Below are 19,157 nucleotides of genomic sequence, written 5' to 3' on the forward strand. Positions count from 1 at the left end.
ATGCGAGAGTGCGAAGGGTTAATAGATTTTTGCTGCTTTCTAGCCACACCCCCTTCAGCACCTCCCTTTCCTTAATAACTTATTTAATGTCCTAATGATCATTGCATTCCAGCGGTTCTGGAGGTGTGTTTAGCTTCTAAGGGTGACAATGGTTAATTTGCATATATTTAGCAGTGATGCACTGGGGAACATCTCAAGCTCACTCCAACCTGAATTATCGCAAATTCTTTCTGTTTTAAGAAAGCAAACTTTTGTTTTTCTTAGCATTTTAGTAAGGGGGCTTTTAGGACCATTGTAGTCCCTTACACACTCCAATGAGTTCTGGTTCACCATGAGCTTGCTGGTTAGTCTGTACCTCTCGGTGTTACAAGTCCTACTCCATAGAGCCAAATAAATCTATGCCATGCACTGATGAGGATCAAACAATCCGAAACAGTCTGTATGCATGTTGGATTATTCTGGCTCTGTACAAATTAACAAGATGACACATCATTGCATTCCAGCGGTTCTGGAGGTGTGTTTAGCTTCTAAAGCTACGTACACACATGCGACAACGATCGTTCGTTGTCAACGACGAATGAACTTTTTAATTGATGAAAGAACGACCTAAGTAAAGTTAGTTTTAAAAGGTGTGTAACGATCAGATCGTTAGAACGAACGTTACATCACATAAAAGCAACTATTGCGCCTGCGCATAAAAATGAAAAGTTCCATGGAGAAATAGTGAAATGTGCATGTCAAGCCTAGTACGAACGACCGTTTCCAACGATGTACTACTTTTGCAAACGATCGTCGTTGGAAAAAATCCGCCAAGCTAGATCGTTCGTTTTTAACGTTCTAGCTCGTCCGTTGTTAGACTTAATGGTCGTTCGCTGCTTTTTTTTAAACGATCGTCGTTTGAAAGATCGGGGAACGATCATTTCAAACGACTATAGTCGCATGTGTGTACGCACCTTAAGGGCCTTTTTCCACTAGCAGTCGCTAGCGTTCACGCTGAACGCTAGCGATTGCTGAATCGCAATTCCGGCGGTTTCCCGACGTTTGCGGCCGCGATTTTGCTATGCTATGCACTGCATAGCAAAATAGCGGCAAATATCGATCCGCCGCGCGTTCACGTTCCCGTCAAAAACGAATCGCGGTAGTGGAAATGACCTACCGCGATTCCTATGTTAAAAAGCAAACCGTAGCGATTTGCGACTTTACGATTCGGCCAGCGCAAACGCGCTAGTGGAAAAGGGCCCTTAGGATGACAATGGTTAATTTGCATATATTCAGCAGTGATGCCTTGGGAGACATCTCAAGCTCACTCCAACCTGAATTATCGCAAATTCTTTCTGTTTTAAGAAAGCAAACTTTTTTTGTTTTTCTTACCTGTACAGTGTGAGGCTTACACTAGTACTCACTTAGGACTGAGGCTCCGTACAAAAATCATCCGACTCCTCAAATCATGGAACCCACGATGGAATCTTCCATCAGATTGACTGTCAAATGTATTATTTCCGACGGTTCGGATATGATCTCCAGCCGTTTTTCCGATCACTTCTGTCGGAAATCATCATTTCGTCCGTCAATCTTACGAAAAGTTTGCATCATGTGTACTAGGCACAATGACCCTGCCACACCGGAGAGCATTTTGTGCCTCTTCCATTGACTTACATTAAAATTCTGGCAAAGTAGCCATGAGTGGAAGCGGTTTTTAAAACCACACGCAAAACGCTCTGGTTTGTCATGGCCCCTCAGTCAGTCCTAGTATGTGTACACTGGTGTAAGGCCTTGTTCACATTATGACCCTCATTCACTAACCTGCGGTAAAATTGCAGTGCGCAGGCAGCACACTGCAATTTTACTGTTGCTACTGCTGGCGGCATTGGTGTTGCCTAATCAACGCAACCCATGCCACCTAATTTATCTGCCAGATCGATTATTTACAACATGTCCAATCTGAATTTTGATGGTTTTTTTTTCCGATCGTTATTTTTATCGTTTTTCAATTGATTTTCATAGAACTGAATGAAAATTGTTCAGAAAATTGATCGGAAAATCGAAAAATCTATCGAAATGCAAATCGGACATGTTGGAAATATGCATGTAAATCTGACAGAAAATTGTATTGCGTGTACTTAGCATTAGAGGTGTCCAATGCACATGAAATGCTGCAAGCGGCTCTTTGCTATCACTTAGTTAACATAATGGTGACTGAATGCTAGCAGCAATTGCTGGAGTGCACTGTTGGCAGTGATCTTCTATGCACTATTTTTCTTGAAGATGCCAAAAACCAAGCTGAACTGGACCTATTTTTTCTCTTAATGCTGCATGGGGCCTGTTTAACCAGAGCTCTTTTAGAAGCCTGGGTAAGGTTGTTTTCACGCAACCACTGACTTGGATGTAGCACGGTGTAAATTAGCAACATTCATATGGACATTACCTATATAGCACAGTATGCCTTCCAACAATTAAATTAAAGAAACCACTGAAGCCAGCACCAATGTAAGTATCTTCCATCTGTAATTACACAACCATTATTTGTCTTTTGATTATTAAAAAAAAAAAAAAAAAAAAAAAAGATATTGAAGCTTTGAATCCAAATGTTGTTGTGCGTTGTGATTTTTTATTAATCCCGAGCATTAAATATGCCAGCAGCACGCCCCTTAGCAGAGGTTATTACCTTAGTACATGTTTCAATCACCCGAGTCCCTCTCCCATTCGCTGTCCACTGATTGCTGACATCCATCCCATGTGGCAAACTGACTTTTGTGTAATCATCTTGGTTTAATCAATAGAATAATTGATAAACCAGATAAGATTTAAACTGATTAACTCCCAGCTAGGCTCCCGGGAGGCCTGGACTCACTTAATTTTGACATGTGTATTGCGTAGCCTGCAGATGAGAAGCAGCCTGAATTATCTGTTTTTATTTGCTTAATGATGGGGAGGGTGTTAAAGTCAAGTGTTTAATTAACCCAGCAATGGGTTGCGCTGTCACTTACGCACACATCGGGCTGATTGAAATATCTCCCTGAGAATAGCGCGCTGGAATTGTGATGTGGCGCTGAGATGGAAGATTAGTTTCTCAATGCGTTTGCTGGGTCACTGCCCTTGCCGTCTTGGGGAGGGAAAATTTCATTCATGGGGGATGGGGGGTGTTAGGGAATCGGAATTTAAATAAATGCTACCCTTTTTGTTTCTGAGAGTTAACTGAATTATACAGTAGCTCGCCCATATAAATTGATATGCATGTGTGCTTTAATAAGCCTTGGAGGAGATGATCCCCCTCCTCCTCCCCAGTAACAGCTTATTATCCTGCTGCATTAAAAGCAGATTGATTTTGTCATAATCTATAGCACTCAAGGACTAATCAATTGTTGCCGGTAAACAATTTTTGATGGTTAGAACTGCTTTTTCAGATAGCATACACTATTTTTATCTCCAGACTATATTTTATGTGATGTTATATTTTAGTGAAGCTCTCTGACATAGCTGTACACAAACAGCACTGAAATAATATACCGGTAGATAGATAGATAGATAGATAGATAGATAGATAGATAGATAGATAGATAGATAGAGAGAGAGAGAGAGAGAGAGAGAGAGAGCGGATTATGCACATTTTTGGAATGGGGATGAAGGGGTGGTCTGCTGCTCTACCACCAAACCCTTGACTGCTTCTCTGCCTGCACAACCACCAAGCCATTGTGTGCTGCTCTGCCTGCACAGCCTCCTGATACTTGAATGCTGCTCTGCCTGCACAGACATCAGGTACTTGACTGCTGCTCTGCCTGCACAGACAACAGGTACTTGACTGCTGCTCTGCTTGCACTGCTACCTAATACTTGACTGCTGCTCTGCCTGCACAGCTACCTGATACTTGACTGCTGCTCTGCCTGCACAGACACCTGATACTTGACTGCTGCTCTGCCTGCACAGACACCTGATACTTGACTGCTGCTCTGCCTGCACAGACAACTGGTAGGTGACTGCTGTTCTGCCTGCACTTAGGTGCTTTCCTGCTTGCACAGCCACCAAGCCTTTGACTCCTACTCTGCCTTCACAGCCACCTGATACTTGACTACTTCTCTGACTACACAACCACCAAGTCTTTGATGTTATATTTTTGCACATAAAGTCAGAATCAGAATCCTTTTATTTCGCCAAGCATGACTGGGTCAAGCCCGGAATTGGGTTTGGCACAATGGGGCGGTACATAGAAAGAAAGGCAGGAAAAGCGTTAGAATGACAGTAGTACCTCGTACTTTAAAAAAATGCATACACAATATACAATCAACATTAGATATACATATATCTCAGCGTACATCTTCCAAAAACACACTGCTGAAGTCTACCGCTCCTATGCAGGTGGTAGGGCGCTGATAGAGGGTGGTAGAATGTTTAGGGAGTTCAGGCGGCTGACGGCCATTGGGAAGAAAGAGTTCTTGTGTCTGGTGGTCTTGGTAGGGATGGCCCGGAGTCTCCGACCCAGTGGAAGTGGGGTAAAAAAACAATGGCCTGGGTGAGAGGGGTCACTTGCAATCCTCAGTGCCCTGGCTCGCAATCTTGTGTAGTGCAGGTGGTCAAGTGGGAGCAGAGGTCTCCCAATGATCCTCTCCGCTCACCTAATGATCCTCTGTAATTTGTGCCTGTCACTGGCGGTGGCTCCCACATACCAGACCAAGATGGTGGAGCAGAGGATCGATTCAATGGTGGCAGTGTAAAAGCATGTTAGAATCTAAGGCGCCATGCTAAACTTCCGCAGTTGGCGGAGGAAGAAGAGTCTCTGCTGGGCTTTCCATTGGGTTGACGTGATGTTGACCCTCCAACTGAGATCGCTGGAGATGGTGGTGCCCAGCAGGCGAGCGCAGGGCACACTGGCCACCTCGGTGCCATCGATGTAGATGGGGGGTGGGGGAGGTGCTGACTTCCTAAAGTCAATTATAAGTACGACGGTTTTGGCAGTGTTGAGCACCAGGCTGTTCTCCTTGCACCAGTGGCATAATCTTTCCACCTGCTGCTGGTAATCCTGGATGTTTTCCTTGGTGACGAGGCCGACAATGGTGGTGTCATCCGCAAATTTTATGACTTTGACAGAGTCTACCGTGGATCTGCAATAATTTGTGTAAAGGGAGAAGAGCAGCAGGGACAGGACGCAGCCCTGGGGTGCCCCTGTGTTGGTTATCCCTTCTCGTGAGTAGATATCCCCCAGCCTGACAATTTGGGATCTGTTAGAGAGACAGTCAATGATCCATAGACATAGGGTGGAGTGGACCCCAAGTATGGCCAGAACATTCTGGAGGGTGCGTGGGCATATAGTGTTAAATGCCGAGCTTAAGTCTAGTAGCAGTACTCTGGCGTACGCATCCTTCCTGCCTAGACGGTTGTAGATGTATTCCAGACAGATGTTTAGATCATCATCAGTGGACCTATTTGCCCTGTAGGCGAACTGGAGTGGGTCTAGTAGGGGCAAGGTGGATAGCTTGAGGGTGGATAAGACCACTCTCTCTAGGGACTTCATGATAACGGACGTCAGGGCCACATGTCTGTAGTTGTTGAGGTCGGAGATGCCTTGTTTCTTAGGAACAGGAATGATGGTGGACCTCTTGAAGCTCGCAGGGACTCTGCCCTTTGTCAGTGACCTGCTGAAGATGGCAGAGAGGATGGGGGCAAGTTGCTCTGAACAGGTTTTGAGGCAGGCTGGGGACACGCCGTCAAGTCCCAAGGCTTTCCTGGCATTTAGCGTGGACAGGAGGTGCCGAACGTCTGCCTCCCTCATTTCCAGAGAGAGTGAGTCCTCACTTGGGTCACTGTGCGCGGGGGCTGGGGGGGGGGGGGGGGGAGTAGGTGGTGGGTGCCCCCCAGGCTTAGCTTGCCTTTCAAACCTGTAGTATAATTTGCTTAGTTCTTCAGCTAATTCAGGGCTGGGTGAAGCATGTTAAGGGGGAGGCTTCTAGTTTGTGGTAGCCTTAAGCCCTTGCCATACAGCTCGTGAGTTGTTCGAGCGCAGGTTCTGCTTCATCCTCTCAGCAAACTCCTTTTTTGCGGCTCTCGCTTCAGATCGTTCCTCGCCTTCCTGAATACCTCCTGGTCTCCCGCTTTGTGGGCTGCCTCCTTACATTTCCGCAGTAGCCGTAGCTTGTTGGAGAACCACGGTTTGTTATTCGGGTAGACCTTGAAGGATTTGGTTGGGACACAGGAAGCCTCGCAGAAGCTGATGTATCAGGTGACGTTGTCCGCCCAGTCGTCCCATACACACTTAATATTTGGGTTGCTCAAAACAATTATCTGAACTCGATTTGTGCACCAATTTTCAGTGTATAAAAGTGGTGCATGAAACATGCTGACTGCTTAACCAGCTGAGCGGTCTGGACGAGCTCAGCTCGTCCAACACCGCCAGCGGCTGCCGCTCAGGCCCTGCTGGGCCGATTTTGATGAAATAAAAAGCAGCACACGCAGCCGGCACTTTGCCAGCCGCGTGTGCTGCCTGATCGCCGCCGCTCTGCGGCGATTCGCCGCGAGCAGCGGCGAAAGAGGGCCCCCCTAGCCGCCTGAGCCCTGCGCAGCCGGAACAAAAAGTTCCGGCCAGCGCTAAGGGCTGGATCGGAGGCGGCTGACGTCACGACGTCGGCTGACGTCGATGACGTCACTCCGCTCGTCGCTATGGCGACGATATAAGCAAAACAAGGAAGGCCGCTCATTGCGGCCTTCCTTGTTTATTCTGGGCGCCGGAGGCGATCGGAAGATCGCCTCCGGAGCGCCCTCTAGTGGGCTTTCATGCAGCCAACTTTCAGTTGGCTGCATGAAATAGTTTTTTTTTTATTTAAAAAAAACCCTCCCGCAGCCACCCTGGCGATTTAATCAGAACGCCAGGGTGGTTAATGGTTCGGCACAGTGGAAAACTATACACAGTCCATGTGGTTTTACTCTGCCACAACCGCTGGTAGCTTTCTTCCTCTCATCCTTCCCTCTGTATAAAGCAGAACACACGGATTGGCAAAAACGGTAGCTAGACATCTGAAATGTGATCTGAAACAATCAAATATCTAAATTTCAGATTGCTGTTATTGCAAGTATGTATTGACCTTCCATGTTTTCCACCGGTCAAGTTCTCTGTGAGTACTGATGATTTTCTTTACTTATCTGCAGGAGCACATTTCGTGGAATTTTTGTTACTTTGTGGGTAGATCAGAATGGCATAGGCTTCAATTTGCTAAAGGTTCGTATACACGTCCGATAAAGATCGTTCGTTACGAACCATTCGTGACGTTTACACGATATTCAAATTAGACCGAAAAGATCGTTCGTAATGAACGATTGTGTACACATGTGAATGATATAAGTATAAAGTACTGAACGACGAACGATAAAAAAATGCGTGCGCAAATGGAAGTGACGTTATGACAGGCAATAAGAACATGCGTACTACGCCACAGATAATCATTGTCGGACGATCTTTGTACACACTGCAACGATTGAACGATTATCTTTCGAAAAAAATCCGTCGGGTTGGATCGGTCGGATTGAACGATAACGGTCGTTATCATCCAATAAAACGATCGTTGGAAAATTTTGAGCGCACGATTAACAGTCTGATTGTCGTTATCGTTTGTTTTTGAACGATCGTTATCGTACGTGTGTACTCAGCTTAAGGCCTGTTAAGTAAAAATAATAATAGGTCGGTAAAATACCACATTTCTGTGTTTTAGACCCCCCCACCTCTAACATTGCAGATGCCAAGCATGGATATCTTCTCTATGTTGATATTGTTCTTAAAGGGAACCTGAAGTGATTGGGATATGCAATCTGACATATTTAATGTCTTTTAAACAATACCAGTTGCCTGGCAGCCCTACTGATGTATTTGGCTGCAGTAGTGTCTAAATCACACACCTGAAAGAAGCATATGGCTAATCCAGTCAGAAGTCACTCAAACATGTGATCTGCATATGCTTGTTCAGGTGCTATGGCTAAAATTATTAGAAACAGAGAATCAGCAGGACACCCAGGCAACCTGCATTGTTTAAAAGGAAATAAATAGGTCAACCTCTATTTTCCTCTCACTTCACGTTTCCTATAAATAGCTGAACTGAGCCCATGCCACTTCATTGCAGTTGTAAGGAAGCCATATCTGACAGCCTACAGCAGTTGATCTACAATATGCTACAAGCTACTAAATCTCAGTACTGTAGCTAGTTGCTACAGGTTACAGTTTTAGCTTTCTGCACTAGCACTATTACATACATGGAGGTTCTGTCCACCTGTTCCAGGAGATCATTGATAAAATCTTGGAAGGTATGCAGATATAGCAGTTTTATTTTCCAGCGTTTGATACGTTCCAATTACAGAACAAGACTGCCCTGGTAGTAAAAGCCCAGCTCCATTACTGACATTTTAATGAAATGACTCTGAAAGTGGCGTTCCTGCCAATGTCCAGGAAGTATTGTCTGATGCAACTTGATGCCATGACTTTAACTGTTCTTGGCAACTGCAGCTGTGATGACAGCAAACAAGGAGTTTAAGCTTAAAGATAGGAGGCCACTTAGCAGCCCTGCAATAAATGGAATCTCTGGGCCCTACAACATATGTTGCTCACTTTCTATTTGTGCAGTGGTAATGGGGTATTAGAAGATGTTTGTTTTTTTACTGTTCAGCTTGTGCTTTTTTTATTATTATTCTTATTAGAATTTTTTATTGCTCTATAATTCAGGAGTGGTCAAACTTTTTGGACCAAGGGCCATATCACAATCTTGAGATGGCTTGGGGGCTGAGCTAGCAAAATTAAACACAATTGTTTACTGATTGCCCCTAGGTGCATATGCCTTTTATAGGGTTGGCAAATAAAACATTTCTATTGGAACTAAACCATATTCCATGTGTGCTGTCAGCATGTCCTCATCAGTGTGCAGTGGCTGCAGCTGCTGACATAACGGTGGCTGCTAATGAGTGGCTACTGCTGGCATAAGTGGCTGCCCTTCACTAAGTCCAGGCCCATATCTGTTTTACTCCCCCTTCCACCAGGACTTCTGTGTAATCACTATGAGACTACAAAATATGGCTGACATTTTTAAGTGCATATTGAGTATACACTCCGGCGGCCATTTCTTTTTAGTTTTATACTAATTGCTATGGGACTGCAGGAGAGCGAAGGGGGAGGCAGAGCGGTGACACAGGTTCACCATAGACATTAGTGCATACTAATGTCCCACAGCAATGTCCTACAGGGTGCATGCAATGAAAATCTCACAGGAGTTTTGGGGGCCACTGGAAAAGGCTTCATTTTGCCATCGGGCCGGACTTTGGACACCCCTACTATAATTATTGTAGTGTGACTTCACTTTTGCTAACTGAGTAAGTCCATCTTTTCTTCTCCTATAGCTAGTCTTCTGGTAATTAGATTGACTGACTGATTTGCAGTCCCTGAATTCACTTGGGTTGTCTAGTGTTCACCAGCATGTAGTTGCCTGTGTGAATCGGGAACAATAGTGACAAGTGTGTGGAATCCTGGAGAGTAACTTTTAATGCTTTGCTGTATTGTGGTCCAGTATTTTTATATGAACCTTTTCATTAACTTAATGTACAGTTACATGCCATGTTCTTGGCCACCAATTTCTTCACTCTTCAGGATTTTGGCAGAAAACATGCTGTTTTTTGCATGCCTTTTTTCCCCCTTTGCATTGAAATTTTAACATTTGTGTGCACATTTTCAGATGCAGGTTTCCCGAGTATTGAAAATTTGCATACGAACGCAAATTTTAATGCAAAAAAGGCATGCAGAAAAACAGAACCCAATCTTAGAACTGCTGGATGAGCTTGACTCATCCATACTGTTTTCATCTCTTTGTCCCTGAACAAGTCGGACTCATCCATACCTCCAGGGAGGTTAAAGAGAACCTCCGACCAAGAATTGAACTTTATCCCAATCAGTAGCTGATATCTCCTTTTACATGAGAAATCTATTTCTTTTCACAAATATACCATCAGGGGGTGCTGTATGACTGATATTGTAGTGAAACCCCTCCCACAAGAAACTCTGAGGACTGGTACTCCTGGCAGTTTCCTGACTGTGAACCTTGTTGCATTGTGGGAAAATGGCTGTTTACAGCTGTTTCCAACGGCCCAAAAAACATGCAGCAGCTACATCGCCTGCCAACAGTAAAAATGTCACCATGTAATATATGTCAGCATATAAATCAGGGATTTAAAAGCTTTTACAATGGGCAAACACTGACTAAATCATTTATACATAATTATTGTAAGAATGAAGCACTTTTTTATTACATTATTTTCACTGGAGTTCCTCTTTAAATGTAGATACTTTCTAAACAGAGGGTCGATGATTATCATGATGGGTCTTTTTGCCCTATGAATTTCAAGTTCCCCTTAAAATAATGGAATACTACCATTTTCTTTCTTATACCTTTTTTTTTTCCCCTCTCTGTTACCAGTGTAAACCCTATGATAGCTTATTTTATCTTGTTATAAATGCAAATATCCTCTAACAAACTTGGCCAATAAATAATGTTAACAAACGAAAACATGCCTTAAATATTAAATAGTGAAGATTAAAATTGCTATGTTACCCAAGATCAGTATTTCAGGAGTAATTTAAAAAATGTCTTATTAATTGGTTTGCTTGTACAGCGGCTGTCCTTGAGACAACTTTTGTGAGACCTCCTTTATTAGTCATTGTAACCAGATAAATAAATAATGATCTTTCTATATTATTTTAAGAGCTCATTTAAATAATATATGCAGACCTACGTAATTAGCGTCTTATGTTCATCGAGCTCTTTATCTTAGTGGAAATATGCAAGGGAAGCCAGTGCTGATTACAGCACATTGAAGTTGTCTTTATAAATAAACATAAACCTTGTTCATCTCCATAGAAGTAATATTTAAGATAATAAATGAACAGATAGGTTGTTGTAGGTGGGTGTTCAGTCTCTTTTGATTACTTTTCATAACTAGACTCCGGTACAAGTGACGGATTGAAAGCGGTTTCAAGTTGACACTGAAGCACTGAGCAATCAGCTGTGATGACAATGACTTGCTGCCACTTCGCGAAAAATAAACTTGGCCAATCGTGACCCTCTTTTGACATTGACTGTACTGTATCCCAAAAGTACAGTTTATGATCTCTTGCACTCTGGCAATTGACTTGGCCTGAGGAAGTGGGCTTGCAATCACGAAACGTGTTGCCTGTGGTATTAATAAATGCTTACCTCATCCAGCTTTTCTAGTGTCATTGGGCGTTTATTGGACTGTAGTGAGTTTGCCATCCTTGGTACCAATTACTTTTTCAAGAGTGCGACCGCCCCATCCAGCAACACCTGGAGTGCCCGAGTAGAGATGGGCTTGATTTGTCCACCTGCTTCATGTGGTTGGTTGCCCTTTGCTGCAACCCACCTTTGTATACTGATACCAGATTCTGTTACACTCTCCAGATAATAACCTATTACACTATTGGGCTTCTCTTGTGTTTCTATTTTTTTTCCTAAGGTGGGTTCCACCTCTTTCCTCCGCCATCTCTTGTATGTGCACTTGTTCTGAGATGAGATTTGCACTAACATTTCCTATTTTTAAAGTTCCTTTGTAGACCGGATCATTGGTCCAGGCTAGTGAGAGGTCAGATCTAACCAAAATGTCCATTGACTATATCATTGGCATGTTAACGCTTCTTTCATGAGTTTAACTGGACAAGGGTTGCTTGTCCATGGATAAGTGGCATTATTATTGTGGAAATCCTTGTCCACATATTTTTCCTTCCTGTGCGCCTCCCCCAAATATCTCAAAACTAAGATACCCTCCTCCAGGTTTCCTCTTCTTTAGGAGTGATATGACTACTTTCCTTCAGGCAGGTCATACTGCTCCTCCTCACTCCAGTGCTTCTTTCTGACTGGATAATGCCATTTTCACTTGGCCACTCCTCCATTTTAAAAATAAAAGTGGAAGGAAGGCTGAGCTGTAGGCCAGCGCTGACCCCTCTTGATAACTCTTGGGCTATTTTCCATTATCCTGTGTTACTTGTGCTTTAGACACTTATTACTATGCAACGAAAGGAAAGAGAATAGTCAGGATCTTGAACTGGAGTTACGGTAGTATGTGGGACATGCACCCCTTCCAATGGCACTATGGAAGAAAATGCTGCCACAATGCAGCTGTCCCCCTCCAGAAAGGATCAGCATGCTGTACAGAAAGGATAAAGACAGCTTCAGAGGTGTTTTGGGGGTAAAGTAGATTCACTTTATAGAAAACTCCAAGGCACCAGGAAAAGTAGTTTACTATATAAAAAGTTTACTATATCAGAATCGGTCTTACACTGTATATTTATATAGACATGGGACAGGAGGACTAAGTTTACTATATCCAGAGGTTTACTATATCAGCGTTTACTGTAGCAAGATTCTTCTGTATTTGGCATGTGGGAAGTAGAGGTAAGCTGACATCACGTGCAGTTTTCCACTTCACTCATGGTTCTTTCTTCCAGACAAAAAATCCTGTTGGGTTACTGAAGCAAAGTCAAGCTCCACCTGAGGCCCAGCCTTAGCATTTTTTTACACGAAAGAATTGTAGGTAATGCTATTTATGGGTCTCTGGAAAGTACGATTTTGTAGCTACCAGATACTTAAAGAGAAACTGTAACCAAAGATTGAACTTTTATCACAATCACTAGCTGATGCCTCTTTTCTCATGAGAAATCTTTATCTTTTTTTTTAGTAAATCATCAGGGGCTCTGTATGGCTGATATTGTGATGAAACTCCTCCCACAGTGTGATGTCAAGACCTAGGTCCTGGCAGATTCCCGTCTGTGAACCTTGTTGCATTGTGGAAAATTACGGCTTTTTTCAACTGTCAAACATACAATATCTTCCTCTGTGCATATGTATAATTAATAAAAAAAAACAAAACCTTTAGCCTGTCACATTGTCAGTGGGTGTGGTTAAAGATAATGTCAGTTGGAGCTGTCTGTCTTTTTTTTTCCATGTCTGCCAGTAGTAAAGATGATTACGTGCAGGCCGAATGTGGCTCAAACCATATGAACAAATTATATGGCGAATATCAATCATTTCTTGATCTCTCTCTTTTATTTTTAACTTCTCACTTTGCACTGTATTGATCTATTTATTTCCCCTTTTCGTATTAATTTATTTTTTTCTCCTTTTCACTAAAGTTCCTCTGTTAAAGCTTCAGTGAGCCATAATGTGTGCTGCACTCTTCATGGCCAGACGTCTTTTTAGCTAAGTTTCCCTCTGATGACAGGTCCTCTTCACACACTGACTGGGAACATGTTTGACATATCTGGGCCCTGAAAGTTCCTTTTTCTTGATTCATGTGACTTCAAATCTAAATACCGCCTACTTAAGACGTATATAGACATATTTGCTGGCTATAACCCTATCTGTTCCCTTATATCATGAGAAATAGGGATTGATGTCCATGCATAAACTTTCCATTAATCTATATACATTTTCTCCTCCCACATTTTTTTTTTATGATGATTTCGAGGCTGCATCTCTAGCTTCTTCCCCCGGAGCTTCTCATCTCTGTCAGGTTAATCAATAGGCACCGTATGGCAGAGGGTCAGTAATCAGTGTCATCAGGCCTTTAAATCGTGTTGAAAATTTGCTTAAAGCCTGGGCCAATTAACATCGAGATGATGAATGGCTGGTGAGATAGGAAGAGCTCGCTGCTCAGGGCCTTTGTGAGAGGCAGAAGCTCAGCTGTTGTGCAGCAGACACCAGTGCATAATATCCGCCATTCATGTGCTCTCAGTCCACCCACTCTTAATGATAATGTCAATCTAACAAAATATACACACATTGGACTTGTCATGACTTAATAAATCAAAGGAGTTTGTCAAAGGCATTCAGATAGATTAACGAGGCAGTGGCAATAACAAGTTGAATTTGCATAGCGAGTTGCCCGAATCTCAGTAAATTATGATCCTGTTTTTCATTTGATTATTTGCTAATGTCTCGGGAGAGAGAGAATGATTATATTAGCATTCACAATCCACTCCGGCAGCACAGATCTAAGGTAGAAAAGACCCTCTGCTGGAGCTGGGTTTTTTACTTGGTATGATCTGTGTGGTTTTTATGTATTGTGCATGCCTGCATACCTATCTTTCAGTCCCTCTCTATTTCCTAACTGGCAAATGTCCCCCTGTCCAAACACAACACTGTGGTCCCACGTTGGAATCCCGCAAGGCATCGCAATTGTGTGGCATGGAGATGTTCTCCACATTCTTCCTTGAGCTCGTCCAATTTCCCTTTATTCTTAAAGGGAAAGCATAGTGATTTTCTTTTTAAATTGTTATGCATTTTATATAGTGCTGATTTATTCTGTAGCACTTATTGGTGACAGTCATTGTTTGATGTACTATATAGTGGTTACAATGTAAACCCTACTATAATCCTGTTGTAATGTACCTAATGTTTGATTAGTTAAATATGCTATGGAGGTGCCCAGGGCTTGGGGAGTTTTAAAATATTTAAATTGGTGTGCAACTCAGCATTTCCTCTTTGTTCTAAAAGATTATTTACAGCAAAAAAATCTACTACTGCAAAAAAAATTGTAGCAGAACAGCATTGAAACAGTTAAACACAGCACTTTTTTCTCCAGTGGAAAGCTTCTGGCCGCATCCAAAGAGGTGACAACATGATCTTTTGTTTACACTTCTTTGCCAGATACGTTAAGTAAACATTGGCAAACTGCTGTACTGAGCTGAGAAGCAGAAAGAGCTGTGATCACTAGATAGATTTTAATGTATAAATACAGCAGCTATGCAATGGCAGCTTTCAAAACTAATAAACCATACTATTGTATAGTTACTTACTACTGTAATTTGTAAAAAGACAATCTTACTTGTGCACAAAAGCAAATATAACTGTATGGGTAATAGAAAGTAGGAAAACACATTTTTATTGAATGCTTTGTCAGAGTTTTATCCCATTTTAAAGGGAACCTGGGGTGAGAGGGTTACAGAGGCTGACATATGTTTGTTTCCCTTTAAAGTGTACTGGATCCGGCAGAGGCTTCCCACGCTGTCCTCCAGACCACCGTTGCCGCTCGTGGTCTCCTGTAAGTAATGCAACACAAGCTTGTCAGATTTCTAATCGCAACTGTGCTCTTCCTTATGTGAGGTCATGCTGCGCCTGTGCGAGTACGGCCATGTATCTCAAGACGGCGTACAGTAAGACCTGAGCTGGAGAACAATAAGATTTAATTACTGATCACATGAGTTATAGACAAGTTTACAACAGTAGTAAAGAAAGTTGCTCTTTTTTTTTTTTTTTTACTTTTTAGTATTGAAAAAAAAAATATTGCAACACTCTAAATATTAACCACTAGGTTTGTTGAAGCCATATGTTTTGTATCCATGTTAAAATATATAATTTTATCAAGTGAATGTGAGTGATTACTGACGAATATTTTTATGTATACCATGTGCTGCCAGCAGGTGGAGCCCCCAGCAGATCTCAACTGGAAGTGGCTATCCTAGTTTTAGTTTGTTGTAAAACCAATTTAATTTGCATCGAAAGACTGAACTTATTGTAATTTAAACTGAAAAATTAACACTCAGGTACTGGGCTGGCCCAAGTATAAGCAGAGTTCGATTATATTTACTGATGAACTGCTGTTGTTCGGCATCTGATCCCTCTAGTAGTCTGCGGGTGTGTTAGTCTGCTGGCTGGTATGAAACCTGGTTCACACTACCATGATGGTTCTTTTATAGGTGCAGACTTAACGACCCCCAGCTCCATATGGTGAGGCCAATTAGTTTAGCTATGAGACAGAGTAATAAAATGTGACCTAGTTATGTAACTTTTTTTTTTTTTTTTTGCTCATTTATCAAGAGATTTCACCACTTCCTATACAGACAGGAAATGATAGTTCTGACTCCTTGCTTCACTATAATATAAATAATAAAATCTAAAAGTTGTTTTTTTTCTGGAAATGCGTTTTAACAAAAAATACCTGTTCTTTTATAATTCACTAGTTGACCTAAGCCCGTTTAAAAACTGGTTCTAGGTCTCTTCATGTACCGCCTGTCCGCCGCGTGCACGCGGACGTTGTTCAATCTTGCTCGGGCATCATTAAGGATCAGTCCTGTCTGATCCTTAACGACCCCTGATGCCCGAGAAAGAACGATCGCAGTGCTATTTTGAAAACCCCTCCCCAGCAATTGAAGCCTCTCTATCAATCGTCGCCCATCTGCCCCCTCCATAGCAACAGAACACTTCGCTAGCCTCAATGCTAGAGATGTGTCTGTACAGCATTGTTCCGCACATTGTCCCCTGAGGGAACGTTTCTCGATGGGCAACAACAATTGTCAGATGTAAGTGCATAATTGTTGCCCTTAAGACCTGAGCTAATTATAAATCTCTATCTGCAGTTTTACATAAGACATGCACACGCACACGCACACGCACACGCACACACACACACACACACACACACACACACACACACACACACTTTTTTTTCCTTCCTGCGATTCCAAATTATGCAGCCTGACAGAGGCTTAATATCATTTTAACAGTGTAGTGAATTGTGCCTTCAGGCCAAATATGGTTTTGTAGCTATAACCAACCTATCCATCTGCCAGCCAGATTGGGGCTCTCCTCTCCAAGCCGCGGATTCTGCCTTACTGACAACTCCAAACAGGATTAAGGATTCTGATACATGCAAATAAACTCGCTACCATAAAATCCAGCTCCTTGGCTTGTTAACGGTTTTCAAGTGATTTTGTAAAGGGGGGGAAATCTGGAATGAGGTTTTATTCCTGTGCTGTAAATTTAGATGTGTAAAACTATCAGGATTGTATTATGTTCTTTCTTTTTTTTCCCCTCTCTAGTTTTGTTCAAAATGATGGGAAGAAGCAGCGTTTTTGTGTTACAAAAAACACAAAATCTTTTAAACATAGTTTAAAAGATTAAAAAAAAGAATTAAAAAAAAACCGCTTAGGTTGTATAATACACAGCTGTACAATTCCTTCAGGTCAGTTTAACTACTTCTACATCCCCACAAATATATTTCCCTATAGGTTTTTGTTCATAGAATCTACTGCATTTTTTGGACTAGAAGTCACTGCGTCTTATAGTCCAAATGCAGGGAGTTCCTGACTTGTGAATGCCTGCAAATACGAACCTCCAACCCACCGCAATGTCGGGGATTCACTGTACTCTGAACTGTGCTCATGCAGTGGAGGACACAAAGGGGCATTAGGGATGATCACAGATATGCAAATTGTTCTGAGTTGCTGCAAATTTTTATGCAAATGTATGCAGCTTGAAAATGGACCAATCAATTTTAACCTGGGTTTAAATTGATTGGTCCATTTTCAAACTGCAAACATTTGCATAAAGATTTGCATAATTTCAGAACAATTTGCATCTCATTAGTCATCACTAAGGGGCATAGAGGCGGACACAAGGGGGACAGAAGAGGACACAGGGAGACACGAGGTACAAGGGGGCATAAGGTAAAAAGGGGGTATAATCCACAAGATGCCCCTTCACCATGGATGCACCGGGTTTAGTATATTTTTTCCCCTGGTTTTTGTCCTCTAAACCTAGGTGCGTCTTATAGTCAGGAGCATCTTATAGTTTGAAAAATATAGTACATCCTACAAGGTAAAAAAATGTGACAAGTAGTGTTAGTGCATTTTTTTTCTGCAGTGAAGTATTACGATCTACTGTATGTGTACAGAATTGGGCCCACACACGGACACTTAGGCTGGGAATAATTTTCCACTACACGCCCCCACTAGTAATGAAATAAGGCATATGTGGCATCATTGTAACCAGAAAGAGCCAAAGAATATATTTTGAGGTGTTTTATAGCAGTTGGGTCACAACTGTGTGTTGTCTGCACTTATGTCTATATTTTCCTGCAAAATGCCTATAAAATAGAATCATTTTAAGGACAAAAAATATTACACAAAGGAAGCCTAGAAGCTCTTGAACGTATACATACATATGTAATCACCTAGATGGCAAAACTTATTGCTGTAGCATTAGTAGCACATTTTTTTTTTAAAGTTTCACTTACCTGGGGCCTCTACTGGCCCCCTGCAGATGTCCTGTCCCGCGTCAGTCCTCAAGGATTTTCTGGTCACCCTGCCCCGGCTCACTTATCAGGAAAGCTACTGCACCTGTTCATCCGTGGATGCGTACGTCCCCCTTTCCGCTCACGTTGCCGGGAGTGTCCAGCGTAGGTGCAGTACAAGAAAACTTCGTACCGCGCAGGACGCTCCTGTCACTCTTTAGGCGCTCCAAGCTCTGCACCTTGGCTACCCAGACACTGCTTTATTTGATCTAAAGATGTGGGCTGTGCCCCGTGAAACGCGTTCTGGTTTTTGTTTTGGATTATTAAAGTCCTCTTTCTTATATTGGTGCTGCCCCTTCTTCTTAGAGGTAAGCCATTCTATATTTATTACTGTACATACATGGTTATTTTTGGGGGAGCCTTCTCACTCCTAGTGATTTTGTTCCTGATTGCACTCTCTACATGTACTTGCACCAAGGACTAGTATATCAGGCAGAGACCTTTTTCTGCAAGGTGGCTGGGCTACATGCGGGAACCTGGCTTATATTGGGCTTTAGTGAATCCTGTTATGCAGATGACATGCCAGAGTTGCCAGCTGAAGGAGGTAGTGTAGTGACTGAGATTTGACAAGACTGGTGCTTAAAGTGGACCCAAATTAAAAATACAAGATTTCAGAAATAAAATCTATTTTCTGCATGATGACAAATATAAAATATTTTACATTTATTGGAGGAACCCCTCCCTTCCTTTCATATTGCCGGGACAGAATCCGGCAAACTGATGGAGTAGATGGTGTCCGACAAAGGAGGAATTGCTAATGGCTGCCACCTGTATAACCCTAGTTATGAAAAGATAAGGGTGAAAAGCATGCACTGAAATGCTCATAGGCTTGAAGGAGTGTTTATTTATCCTTGTATGTGTCAGAGTGTTGCAACTAAATATTTTGAATTAAAAAAATGTTTGGTTTGGGTCCGCTTTAAAGCAAGATATGGTCTCTGATGCACAAAACTTATTTCGGGGGTTATCTCACCTTAACTCCTTCTTACCTTAATTAAAATAATTTCTCTGATCTATTAAACTATCAAAAAAAAACACAAGTCACAAGTGATTTATTTATT

General features: G+C 42.3%; 1 protein-coding gene across 6 annotated transcripts in view; it reads left to right on the top strand.

Moving 5' to 3' along the window:
• Positions 1-19,157, top strand: part of BTRC (beta-transducin repeat containing E3 ubiquitin protein ligase) — a 312,139-nt gene that overhangs the window by 71,194 nt on the left and 221,788 nt on the right. For 3 of the 6 annotated variants that reach the window (XM_068255591.1, XM_068255594.1, XM_068255592.1), the window contains exon 2: positions 15,004-15,069. The exons of 1 other annotated variant lie outside the window; for it this stretch is intronic. In XM_068255591.1, coding sequence (XP_068111692.1) covers positions 15,004-15,069 — 66 coding nt within the window. Of the gene's footprint in view, positions 1-8,202; positions 8,281-15,003; positions 15,070-19,157 lie in introns of those variants that run through there. 2 more of the 6 variants (XM_068255589.1, XM_068255590.1) reach the window with 1 other exon arrangement.

This window comes from Hyperolius riggenbachi, chromosome 10, assembly GCF_040937935.1.
Source record: "Hyperolius riggenbachi isolate aHypRig1 chromosome 10, aHypRig1.pri, whole genome shotgun sequence".
Classification (NCBI taxonomy): Eukaryota; Metazoa; Chordata; class Amphibia; order Anura; family Hyperoliidae; genus Hyperolius; species Hyperolius riggenbachi.